The sequence below is a fragment of the Canis lupus genome, chromosome 8 (assembly GCF_003254725.2).
Source record: "Canis lupus dingo isolate Sandy chromosome 8, ASM325472v2, whole genome shotgun sequence".
Taxonomy (NCBI): Eukaryota; Metazoa; Chordata; class Mammalia; order Carnivora; family Canidae; genus Canis; species Canis lupus.
In genome coordinates this window covers 41,381,721-41,395,869 of record NC_064250.1, presented here as the reverse complement: position 1 = coordinate 41,395,869, position 14,149 = coordinate 41,381,721, and the positions used below count along the sequence as shown (strand labels likewise).

At 35.2% G+C, this 14,149-nt stretch overlaps 1 protein-coding gene across 7 annotated transcripts in view; it reads right to left on the bottom strand.

Moving 5' to 3' along the window:
• The window catches only part of PALS1 (protein associated with LIN7 1, MAGUK p55 family member), a 75,214-nt gene that overhangs the window by 39,831 nt on the left and 21,234 nt on the right, over positions 1-14,149 (bottom strand). For 4 of the 7 annotated variants that reach the window (XM_025444219.3, XM_025444222.3, XM_025444221.3 and 1 more), the window contains one exon: positions 7,525-8,051. In XM_025444219.3, the coding sequence (XP_025300004.1) occupies positions 7,525-7,891 (367 nt within the window). In that variant the 5' untranslated portion in view covers positions 7,892-8,051. The remainder of the gene's footprint in view (positions 1-7,524; positions 8,052-14,149) is intronic. The other 3 variants (XM_025444223.3, XM_025444225.3, XM_025444224.3) reach the window with 1 other exon arrangement.

Sequence of the window (14,149 nt, the reverse complement as noted above, 5' to 3'; positions counted from 1 at the left end):
GAGCTGAGTTCTACCTCAAACAATCAGAATCTCCTGTGTTGTCTTACTTATGTCATTAAATATAAACATAAATACATATACATTGATTTTAAGTTTATGATAATGTACCCTTCTGGTTAAGAACCACTGACTTAAAGGCTTTATTAACACAGTCACTACAATATTTTAAGACATGATATACTTGAGACTAAGGTAGTCAAACCTATTTCTTTCTATACTAAATAACCTTGACTGCTATACTGAGTTTTGTGTCTGTTTTTTAGTTACTCTATTTCCTTGTTGGTAAATAATTTTTGTTGCCCTCTTTCTGCTTTTGTGGTAAGCACAGCAATACTTCTCATATTTAGAATATTGTAAGTATAAATTAAGATAATGTAGTCCTATGTCATAGAGAAGAATTAGGGAAAGTAAGGTAGAGTATCTCAAACTAGGAATGGCTTAGTGAGACAAGTTGAAATCAATGATCTTATTTCAGGAGATCAGTTCATAGCTGAGATACTTCTCAGATAGGAAATTTTGTGCTTAATCCAAAATGAATAGCGTAAGGAATGCAGATTCCAGAGAGAGATGAAATCTGGCCAATTTGTACATATTGAGTTCTAAAATCACAAAGACCATCTAGGACAGTTTAAAATCCAAGAGGAAAAAAAAAGCTTTCTGGACAAACTGGAAATGTTTTTCATTCAGATCTACAGGAATAGGAAAAATGTAAAGTATAATAATACAACAGAGTCCCAAAGAGGCTAATGACCTAGTACCTCCTACAAAAATAATGGGTTGTGGGAGAACCTAAGAACCTCATCAATGCTAGAAAGAGAAAAACATTTAACTGGGCTTAAGGTTCAAGATCGTTAGGTTAGCATCGAGACCAATTTAAACTTGTTCATTATCATTCTTTACTTCACTCACCTCTTTGAAATTCTAGTCACGTTTTTGTTTAGTTAGTAAAAACTGTTTTCAATGAAATTATCTTACTACATTAATCCATATTGTCAGACTGAATTGAGATGACTTAAATTAAGCTCAGCTTTTAAAATTAAACATTGTCAACTATTTTTGAAAAACTGCAAGTATGTATTTGGCACAAATTATATATTAGTCATTCCCATCACTGAATAGTAAGATACGGAATATCCTATTATGTGCATATATACAGGATTTTATTGACTCCTCCTAAAAACCCTAAGAAACATTTCCCAATTTAAAAAACAACCCCAGGGCAGCCCTGGTGGCTCAGCGGTTTAGCGCCGCCTTCAGCCCAGCGCGTGATTCTGGAGACCTGAGATAGAGTCCAGTGTTGGGCTCTCTGCAAGGAGCCTGCTTCTCCCTCTGCCTGTGTCTCTGCCTCTCTCTCTCTCTCTCTGTCTGTGTGTGTCTCATGAATAAATAAATAAATATAAATAAATAAAACCCCAAACCCTCCAAACTAGAGAAACCCATAACTCAGATCAAATCTCAAGAAAATAAAGCCATACACAAAAAACAGCACCCAGATGAAGAATTCATTTCTTCAAACTTCTAAGACAGTGCTTTTCTGCCAACCACGGGAATAAAAAAAGATAAAATTTTCTTTCTTTTCTTTTCTTTCTTATTCTAGGGCTTGATTATGCTGTTTATTTGTTCTGGAAAAGCTGTCCCTGAGAAGTCTTTCTGCCTAATACAGCAGCATGTAATATACACAGGCCAGTATTTAGAGGAGCTTATACATTCTTACCATGTATCCTTAAAAGGAATTTTCTCTAGTTAACTGTTTGCACCTTCATACATATAATGCATGTGTTTTATTCACCCTCCAAATGCTACTTTCATAATATCATGCAGGAAAGCTTCTCAAAATACTCTCATCCTTCACATCTACATGTTTCCATTAAGAATGTTTAGTGAATTAGAAAAGATTAAATTAGCAGATATTCAGTGAATTTTTACAACTTTATTAAATATATGTAGACTGTCTAGAAGACATGGACTAAACTATATGTAGTTGGAACAAATGAGTATTTAAAAGAGAATACAAAATACTGATACAAACCCTATGATGAAATTAGTGTTTTTTAATAGGCTTATCAACTTAAAAGACATTAAAAATGATGCTGCCTCTGTCCAGTAAGTTTTAAAATCACATAGAAAGCAATAGACACCTACAGCATTAGTCTTAAGATTCTGATCATAATAAATGAAATTAATTCAGTGTTTACTCAGTTCTTTACTAGAAAATTCTCAATGTAATTTTGACAAAGGGTGTTTTCTTTGATATTAAGATTGATGTCTAATTAAAAATTATTGTGGGTAACATCAGCTTAGCGACTCTCACTGTGACACGCATTCTCACTCACATTTTAGTTTCATATAAAAATTCTTAATTTCAAAGGTCAGAATATTTAGTTGTAAGTTAAAAAACCCTTTGATCACTTATTATACATCTTTTTAATTTTTTTAAGGATTTTATTTATTTATTCATGAGACACACACACACACACACACACACACACACACACACACAGAGGTAGAAACAGGTAGAAGGAGAAGCAGGCTCCATGCAGGGAGCCTGACATGGGACTCGATCCTGGGTCTCCAAGATCACGCCCTGGACTGAAGGTGGCACTGAACCACTGAGCCACCCGGGCTACCCTCTTTTTAAATTTTTTAAAGATTTTATTTATTTATTTGAGAGACAGAGAGCACCAATGGGGGAGGGGCAGAGGGAGAGGAGCAAGCAGCTTCTCCATGGAGTGGGGAGCCTGATGCAGGGCTCAATCCCAGAACCCTGAGATCATGACCTGAGTCGAAGTCAGATCTTTAACCGACTGAGCCACCCAGGCACCCCTGTACTGTACATCTTTAAAACACTTTAACAAATACTTCTTATCCAAGAACAATTAATTTTGTGTAACTTAAAGCTACTTAAGTTCTTCTGTACAATTCCAGAAGGAATTTTAAAAATCCAATCAGATGCAACTAAATCAGTCCTGTCAAATATGAACCCTCTTCTGTAGTTATCAATGAAGATACACAATAAAGAGAGGATAGAATTCAGAGAATAGAAATTCCCTTCCCCTCTCATAAAAAGACACAACAGAAAACACAAGGAGAAAGAACCACATGGACAGAAAAATAGATACATGGAGAATCACAGGACTAGAAAGAAAACATGAACACAGTGCAGAGAGGGGAGTGGACAAAGAGAGTACTGCAGCAGAGATGTAAACACAATAAGGCAGGACAAAGGGAGGGCAGAAAAGGGACACTGTAGAGAAGGCAAAGGCAAACATAGCAAATCTGATAAATTCCAGTCTGCTATAGCTTTCCTACAAGAAAGTCTTTATATCCAGTTTTTTTTTTTTTTGTCGCAGTTGGATCTATTTTTCTTGCTTGATATTCAGTAGAAATTGTTTTAAGTTCCCATCATTTTCCCTAACATTTCTTATAACATATATTATTTATGGTTAAGAGGACACATTATCTAAAAGAAAAATTACTTACATTTGGCATTAGAATACAATTATAATCAGATAAATACAAATAAATACAAATACACATAAATCCACAAATCTACCCTTTGAACCCTCTTCTTTCCCCTTGGCCCCCTCCTGGTAGCCTAAAATGTAAAAGAATGAAGATTTAAATTAGGCAACAGAAAGCAATAACCAAGAGTTGCTCTATCTGAAATTCTATCTTCAAATACCCAAGACACTAGACAGCCATATGGGAGAATTTTTTTGGCTTTAAGGGTAAACAATAAGATTACTCAAGGAAGCTAAGGAATCTCCATCTCTGGAGAGCTTTCAAAGTAATGGTGATAATCATCTACCCAGGATTAGCTTTGCTTATTTTACTTGTGCTATCATTTACCCTACATAAAGAGATATGTAGCATTAAAATTTTTCTAGCATTAAAGATTTTCCATTTCATTGCTTAAATAATACATATTTCTTTAATCTATCCTCAGAAATTTCTAGATTTCAACCAACTTTATGACTTTTTCTTCTTTTCTCCTAAACTGGACAAACTGAATGTTCAGATAAGGACCTTAATTAATATTTCTGAGTATGTGGAAATTATATCAGTTTCCAGTATACCTATCTGCTGAATCAAAATGAGAACACTCATTCAGGAAATCTTTGCTTAAACAGAGGTAGACTTTTTCTTTTTTTCTTCCAAATTTAAGAACATAAAATTCAGACCTTTGAATTTTGGTTGGCAGCGGACAAAATCAAAATAAAACTTTTAAAAAAGACTTAATTTATTTATTCATGACAGAGGCAGAGACACAGGCAGAGGGAGAAGCAGGTTCCCTGTGGGGAACCCAATGTGGGACTTGATCCCAGGACCCCGGGATCACAACCTGAGCCAAAGGTAAAGTTTATCACAATCTAGTAAAATTCCAGGATATCCCACAGTCAGTTGGAAGTCAAATAATAACAGAAATGTAGAAGATATATTTTACTTTGTAACATTGTTGACTTTATAGCTGAATATTCAGAGACGTAGCAAAAATATGTAGACATTAATCAAGGCTGAAACATGCTAATCTAATGAATTATTTTATTCATCCTAGTTTTATGCCCCTTGGCATACCTTTTATCTTCACACTAACAGCAGCTGGTGTGAATCAGAAAGTCCCTAATCACAAATTTCAAGCGTCTCCTTATTATCCACAGAACAAAGAGCTCACCCTGGGTAGGTGGGTGTGCCTTTCCTAAGGTCTCTTCATATATGATGACAGTGTTTCCTACTTTATTCCCTTTGAATATTCTACTATATTTACTTGTCTGGCCCAAAATTACTTCTATATGAATACAAAATAAAAACCAGTGGCACCTGTAATCTAGAGGTATCTGAACATGATTCCATTCTACCTTCACTGTACTTTTATCTGCTACCTTATTTTCTCAGAATTTCCCTCACAAAGTAGTTTGGTTTGCTTATGAAAGAGAACAAGACAATGAGATTTTATTTGAAGCAAAGCAAGTTTTAATAACTCATGCCAATTTTAAGGAATGCTTCTCTAATATATCAAAATTCTTATAATTTATAATACTACTATTATTTATTTGAAATTAAATTCCCACATCACTATTTTCTAATTTTTCATAAGATTCTGACTGCTTTAAACAAGGAAGTTCAGTTCTTCCTTTCAGAATATTTTCTATCATTCCATCCCTGAACTTCTATTATTAAATAGTGCGTAATTTATAAACCCTTTATTAAAAACCACTACTCAAAATATCCAACCTTCCCATCATATTTTCAATTCTTAAAATAGATTTTCTCTACTCACAGATAAATGATGATGTATCATTGGAAACTGATGGCTCCCTCTCAAAGAAATAAATTAGTTGTTGCATCCTTCCCTCATTTAAAATAAGGTGGTTGTTTCTGGCTGTGAAAAAGGCTGAGAAGTTGCCTCTGGCATGATTTTATTAATCAAAATACTGGCAGGGAGACACAACTTTAAGGGAGTACTTCTGTTGTAATTTGATGTGTTAGCAAATTATGTGCAGGAAAAAAAAATGTTTGGTACAAAGCTATTACACTTCATTTTAAAATGAAAACTTAAAACTCAGTGTATCCAAAAATGAAGCTTTGACTGGCAATAACAACTTTATGACTTACGCTAACTTTTCATGTTTCCTATAATTAAACATATTTGAGGTTGAGTCTATCAACATTAATTCATTACTTGTTTCTCAAAATACTAAATATTCTCCTATTCAAAAATTGAATTAGATACGTTATATTTTTTTTTTTAAGATTTATTTGAGAGAGAGAAAGAGCACGCAAGTGGGAGGGGCAGAGTAAAAGGGAGAGAGAATCTCAAGCAGACTCTGTGCTAAGTGTGGAGTTGGATGCAGGGCTCTATCTCAAGACTCTGGGATTACAACCCGAGCCAAAACTGAGAGTTGGACCCGTAACCAACTGTGCCACGGGGGTGCTCCTGGTACTATATTTTGAATTACTTTAAAACAAAATATGTAAAACACCCTTAAATTCAAGGATTGCACAAGGGTATTTTTGAAAACCACAGTGGATTGCAAGCTGGAAGAAAATATAGCTGTCCTTTAACCTACATTTGTAGAAAAGTTAGGCAAGCAACACATAAACAGAAATAGGAAAGAGCAAAAATTTGAGAGAAATGGTCTCCAACCTTCCATACTTAGGCAAAAAAAAAAAAAAAAAAAAAAAAAATATATATATATATATATATATGTTTCACTAAAGTGAATCTGGCTTAAGCTGTATTTATTTATTTACTGAGATTACATGAATATTATCTATTAGATGGGCATTTATGCCTGATCTAAGTAAAGCAAATGGGAAAATACACTCATTTTAAAGAAATTTAATTTAAAAAAATAAATAAATAAAAGGAAAAATCAATCCAGGCTTGGGCTGGATATATTACAATGTAATCATTCTCCAAGTCAGAGAGAATGTTTACAAGAATATTTTAATAAAAAACAATGGAGTGGTGGGAGATGAGGGCCAGTAAGAGGCAAATGGGAATTAAATATTTTTACTCTAACAAAACTGTTTGGGGGGCCTCTGCTGGTTAAGCATATGCCTTTGGCTCAGGTCATGATCCCAGGGTCCTGGGATTGAGCCCATATTGGGCTCTCTGCTCAACTGGAGTCTGTTTTTCCTCTCCTTCTGCCATTCCCCCTGCTTGTGCTCTCTCATTCTCTCTTTCTAATAAATAAATAAAACCCTAAAAAAAAAAAAAAAAAAAAAAAAAAAAAGAACCTCTTTGGAAAAAAGATTAAAAAAAAGAAGAACTAGAGCTGTTCATATGACATCATATACATAAAACATGGTCAAAATTTCCAAATTCTATTCTGTGAAAAAAAAAAAAAAACTAGCACCATGAGAGTTTTTTTTTAAGATTTTATTTATTTATTCATGACAGAGAGAGACAGAGAGACAGAGAGAGAGAGAGAGAGAGGCAGAGACACAGGCAGAGGTAGGAGCAGGCTCCCAGCAAGGAGCCAGACGTGGGACTCAATATAGGGACTCCAGGACCATGCCCTGAGCTGAAGGCAGACACTCAACCGCTGAGGCACCCAGGTGTCCCGGCTCTAGTTCTTCATATTGACAGTCATTAATGAAAGAAAATCAAATAGATTACCAAAGCTACAGATATTAATTTCATTATAATTTTATAAACTTCAAGGAAATCGGAAATTCAAATCTGAAAACTGCTTTTCAGTAATTTTGGTATAAGAGTTTGAAATAAAAGGTGAATTTCAAGGCAATAAATGTTATCATACATGTAGAAATTTTTAATTCAAAGATTGTATCTAAAAATCATGTTGTAGTGACTGAATAAACTATATGCTTTAGCTCTACGTGACTAAAAGTAAACAATGATGGTTGGTTATGTGGCCTTTGCAAGAAAAGAACTTATCTTGGTCTGAAATCAAACTGCTATTACTTACATTCTCTTATACTCCTCTTCCTTCCTGTATACATTTATGTTAAGGCAAGAGAAACAAAAGTATTTTCTATTATACTGCTGTATATACTTACCTAATATTTTCACAGCATAATGAGGACTTTCTAAGACAATTCCTTCCTCTGTATCAAATATAGGGTTATCTATTCCAGTCTTTGGAGGAATTTGGGCTAGTTTCTTAAGTCTCATGGAAGAATTAAGGTCAAGTTCTTGTTTTTTCCCTTCTTCCTCTCGCCTACGCCTCATGTCTTCCTGTTGTTGCCGAATACGCTCCAACTGTGCACTTCGACGTACTGGCATCATCCTGGTGCCCAAATCTCCGGGGCAGTCAACAGCCATCTCTCGATGCTTCTGATGTTCCTCTGGTGATGCAAGATCAACATTTTTTACTTCGTTGTCTGATTCCTCAGTAACATGCCCATTCATATGGGATGTTGTCATGGTTATCTATAAAAACCTGTACCACTTTTTATAAATCAATTTCTCCTATAAAGCCAATATCTTGATTCTGTAGTATAAAATCCATGTTACTTCAAAAAACAAAAACAAAAAACTTCTCACATCACATAATAATGCTATGAAATGTATCCATGAAGGAAATCTAAGGGGGAAAGATGGGGAAAAAAAATATAAGAATTACAATATAAAAGTAGATTTTACACAGCCCACTTCTAATCTACACACAATATACCATCTCTTAAGTGTACAACATTATTTGGCTACATAGATTAAGTACTTTTGTTTTATTTTACAAATAATGCTGAGGAAATCAAGTTATTAAAAAAAATCCCCTCCCAAGAATTTGAAGCATACTGTTTAATCCTATAGCTGAGAAAAACCATGTATTGGAAAGTTTAGCAAAGAGGGAAAGTAAGAAAATTTTAGGTACCACTCTAGTAGAGAATAGGTTGCTTAAGGTATAAAGATGTTTTGATAATCTTTGTATAGTTGTGTCAACACAGTACTTTACACTCAATACATGAAATTGAAATAGCTTCCTAGTTAACTGCTAAAGAAACTGGCATATAGCAAGCCATGTTGGTGGCTCACCTGAGATTAAGGTAGTATTGTGGGGGACAATTAACTTTTAGGAGTTTATGAGATGCAGGAGATACCTAATGAAAAAGAAATTTTAATTAGCAGCTAAGGCATCTATAGGATAAAACCACATTAAGTGAGAAAAAGACTGTGGGTTATTAGTCTTTATAACCAGTCACCTTAAAAAAAGAATTAAGGGTGTCTAGGTGGCTCAAATGGTTCAGTGTCTGCCTTAGGCTAAGGTCATGACCTTGGGATCCTGGGATATTGAGTCCAGCATCTTCAGACTCCCTGCTGAGTAGGGAGTTGACATCTCCTTCTGGTCCTCCCTGCTGCTCGTGCTCTTTCAAACAAATAAAATCTTTGAAAAATTTTTTTAAAAAGAATTAAGATTAATTCCTAATGAAGATTCATTCAGAAAATAGTAGTATCTGTTACCACTCAAAAAAATCTTTATTAAAGTTACACTCCACAGCAAATAATATATTGGACTTAGAGACCAGAAACTGAATTTTAATTCTGGTTCTGCGACTTCTTCTGGTTTTATGATTTAAGACTAGTCAGGTTCTCTCTCTGAATGTCAGATTCCTTTGGAAAATTTATTCATAGGCTTGTTCTGAGTTTTTTGTTGTTGTTGTTGTTCTGAGTTTTAACCGAGATGCTGTATGCAAGTTTTAAAACTAAAAAATACATGTATGTATATTAGTTGTTAGTATTAATTTGATTCTATTTTAAAAATTCAGTATTAACCTGATTCTCCTATTTTAAAAATCCTTCAAAATATTTTTATGTCATTTTTATTTTTTTATTTTTTTTTAATTTTTTATTTATTTATGATAGTCACAGAGAGAGAGAGAGAGAGAGAGAGAGGCAGAGACATAGGCAGAGGGAGAAGCAGGCTCCATGCACTGGGAGCCCGATGTGGGATTCGATCCTGGATCTCCAGGATCGCGCCCTGGGCCAAAGGCAGGCGCCAAACCGCTGTGCCACCCAGGGATCCCTATGTCATTTTTAAAAAAGATTTATTTATTTATTTTTTTTTAAATTTTTAAAATTTATTTATGATAGTCACACAGAGAGAGAGAGAGAGAGAGAGGCAGAGGGAGAAGCAGGCTCCATGCAGGGAGCCTGACGTGGGACTCGATCCCGGGTCTCCAGGATCGCGCCCTGGGCCAAAGGCAGGCGCCAAACCGCTGCGCCACCCAGGGATCCCAGATTTATTTATTTTAGAGAGAAAGTAGCATCCGTTGAGGGGAGGATCAGAGAGAAAGAAGTGGACTTCAGGCTGAGTGCACAGCCCCACTCAGAGCCAATCCCACGACCACAAGACCATGACCCAAGCCAAAATGAGGAGTGGGGCACCCAACTGACTGAGCCACCTAGGTTCCCCACATCAACATATTTTAGATAAGAAAAATATTTTACTGGATGACAAAGGCTTTTCATCAAGCCATTTCTTAGGTGTAAGTAAGCAGATTGTTTATTTATGTGTAAACCCACACAGTAAATCTAATTAGTCTTCTCTGTTCAAGACTTTAAAAATATTTACAATAATAAACCCACTATCTCCTTGAGTTGAGCATCACTTCAGTAAATTGGCTAGAGCATATGCCAACTCAGCAAAAGCTGAGTTTTCAGATAATATTCCTAAATGCCAACCAATCTTCACTCAAACAAATATCTTGTCACATACTTCTTTAACCCACCTAGATTGAGAGGAAAACCATTAGACCAACAGGCAGGAAGACAGGTGCCAGCTACATAAGCCACTAACATTACATTCTCACAAGAATTTTGGTAGATTTTTCTGTCTTGTATCCAAATTTTAACTTCTCTATTTATAACTATGTGAGCTACATGTAAATAACTTATTTATAATTGGATTGCTTTATTTTTCAGTAAACTGAGAACTATCAGTATTATATTAGGCTGTTAAGTTTTATATATTGATTATACATAATGCAAATTCAGCTTATTTAATGTTCTCACTATAAGTAAGCAGAAATGTATGTGGAAATTACTGTAGTGCTATGCTTAATTTTGATTTGAAAAATCTAGGAGTATATATTCCCAGAAAATTGAAACTCTCACCTTTCTCCAATTATAATATTTACTGGGTATTAAAAATCATATTTAATGAATAGTAATGTACTTTTTACCTTATATGCTAGTCTACAAAATTATGATCTGAAATTAAAACTCCCAGCTTAAAAACTAAGGCTATGTCCATGTCACTATAATAGATCATGGGAGGGGGAAATTACAGCTCGTGCAAAAGAGACCGAGCCAGCTGATCTGGGTCAGAATTTTTATGCTTGGACTATTATCATGCTTGTCTTTCTGGATCTAGTCTTTTACTCTCAGAAAAATTTCTGCAACCTGATATTAATCCGCTTAAAATTCCATTTTGGTCATTTTCCTTGGAGTGTTCACAGTGTACTGGGAAAGACAGCAAAGAAAATGAATGATTATTCTTCCCCAGCTGGTTTCTTCTCATTAGATTCTAAACTCATGCCCAGTGAGTATTTGTTCAACTAAGAATGTCAGAATTTCATAGAAGATTGCACATATCGTAGACTCTGAAACTTAGTATGCAGTAAGGAGTCACAGCAAACACTCAAAACATGAGGATACATTTCTTTGAGCAATATTTCAAAGAACTAAAAATTAGTCAGATAGAAAAGTCTATTCCAGGCAGAGGGATCACATGATCAGTAAGAATGAAGAGTATGAAAATATAGCATTTTCAGAAAACAGAACAGAATGCAATATTAGGCTGGACAGGACAATGGGAGCATTTCATACATAAATAATAATGAAACTGAAAAGGCAAATGGGGGGCCAGACTGAGTTAGTTTAAGAACTAAGGACTTAGCCTGAAAGTAGTAATAATTATTGTAGGATTTAAAGCAGAATTGACCTGATCACATTAACTTTAAGAGGACTATCACTCTGGCAGAAGTGTATATGATTGACTTAAGGGTGGAATGAGACCAGTTTGAAGGCAACTGTAAGAAATAGGGTCTTGATCTAAGACAGTGAAGATGAAAAAAAAGTTATACTAAAAAATATATATGTTATAGAAGTACTAGAACTTGGTGTCTGCCTTTCATATAGCAAAAAAAGAAGAGCTGAGAAAGAGGAAGAGGAGAAGGAAGTAGTAGTAGCAGTACTTAGAACTTTAACAATTACTGAGCACTTACGTGTTGGAGAATATTACAAACACTTTACACAGTATTCACTCATTTAATCCTCATTACTACTCTAAAAGTAGTTCCAAATATGCCTGTTTGGTAGATGAGGTATAAGGGCTGAAGTAGACTTTGAAGACAGAATGGTAAAACAAGCAAGAGGCCATATATGAACAAAAGGGAGGAAGATAAAAGATATGGGAAAAGAACAAATAAGGCTAGTTGAACTAAAGCAGTCAGCTTGTACAAGAGAATAGTGGCTAAAAAGTTTGTTTGGGTCCAACTTACAAAAGGTCTTAAATTAAGTTCTTAATTCTCAAGACAGTAAGAAAGTCATCAAAGATTTAGAAAAGAAGAGTGATCTGTACATAAATATAACTGAGCATTTACTCTTGACTAGGTACTAGGGTTATAGAGACAGGATCCCTGCCCATTAGGCTATCTACCAAAATGTCCTAGGGATCTAGAAATTAATGTGTCCAGAGCTAAACTCATTATTTCCCTTTAATCCCCTCATATTCTCCTTAATCCTCTTCCTCCACTCTCAGTTCTAATTAATGCCATTATACCTCCCCAGTTACCCAAGACAGCATAATGTTTAAGAGAACAAGGCTCCAGAATCAGACTGCCTAGGATCTAATCCTTGCCTACTCTCCTTTTAAAAGTCTCAGTTGAAATACATCCTACTCCAGATTGCCATGACTCCTCAAACTGGTTATGTGCTTGCTCTGGAACTCCCAATCCCTGTCACATCTCTGATCAAACTAGACTACAGCTATTTGTATCTTTGTCTGTCTGCCCCATCAGACTAGATGCCTTTATAGATCAGGAACCATACTGACTCATATCTAGATCCATGAAATCACCCAGCACAGGGGCCAAGCAAACAGGGAAGCTTCAGAACAGGAACCACAGCAGTGTGACTCCAGGACCACTAACTTTGAGTTACTGGGTGGATGGCAAATATTAATGTGGAGAATACAGGAGAAGAAGAATTAGAAAAGGACAGAAATTGAAGGGCAATAGTTTTGGACACATTAATTGCAAGGTGACTGCAGGTCATATGTGTAAATGATCTACCTATTAAGCATCTATCTTATTCATCTATATAGTCCTGATACATATATAGTAAGGGACAAATGCTTAATTAAGTATATGACTAACTAAATCACTTCTATGTTCAAGATCTCTAATGGCTTTCATACTGCCTAGAGAACAGTGTCCCAACTCACAAGGTAAATCCAAACTTTCTAACTGTATCTTTAATACTTTCCTATACAAACTTTCTAAGTTTGCTTCCTCATTTGTGCCTATCCTGTATCTTTTTTTCTTCCTAAGTGCCTAATAAGGTTAAGAAATATGAACTGCTTCTCCTTTCATCTTTTGTCTACTACAGCCCCCATTTCCTTCAAGAAATTTTTTCAGATCACCTTGGTTAAATAATGATCTCACCAAACAACACTCCAAGACACATTATAATGATCACAAATTAATTCAGGAGGGCCCTAAAAGATTCAAAAGTTCTTCCAGAATCAGAGAAACATTATGCTACGTCCTATAGGTCTGGCATCAAGATAATTGTAATTCTTAAACACACAAACCATGAATACTCTAGCTCATATATGTAGTCAACACATATCATTAAAATGTAGCAGTCCAAAGGAATTGTACTCTCCCTTTCCAAAACACATACACAAACAAGCAAAAGAAAAAGAGAAAAAGAAAGGGAAAAAAGTCTTTTGTCTGACAATTCAGAAGCTGATAAATAACTAAACTAGAGAATTATCTCCTTATATGTAAATAAAAGGCTGTCTTACGCAAATAATAAAGCTACAGGTTCCTGGCCCTAAGAGTACTCTATTCCTCTCTTCTCAACCTTCTAATTATAAATTGTTTTTAAAATGCCTCAAAAGCCCACATTTCACATCCTCATCAGAGTCCCAGCTTGCACCCCCACCCAAAGATTAAAAAAAAGAAAAAAGAAGTCAAAACTCTTTACATAGTCCAAAAGACAAGAAAACAAATTTTCAGGTTGGCATCCCAAAGCTGTTTCAATGCTAACTTCAAACCAACTGGGGAGAAAGAGCTTGCTTATCTGAATTGGCTATAAGAGAAGGAGGTACAAGAAAGCTAATAAGCTTCAAATAATTAAAAATGATTGAGATTGGGGGACCTGAAATAGTCTGAAGTATATAGGCCCATTAAAACTCTACACCAAGAAATAGAATCGTTTATGTGACAGCTGGGGAATGAAGATGGTCGTCTACACTACAGCCCAGAACTCTAGATTTTTTTTTTTTTCAATTCATCCTTTTTCCCCTTCTTCTCCCACAAGCAATGCCTTTTGACTAGCAGCTGGGAAGTCTCATTTTCAGTGATCAGCATTCCTCTGACATTCTAAGAAGTTGGACTATTTGTTTCCATAGAAACAGCTTTGTCAGCTAACAGAAAATTCAGGCCAAGAATAGTG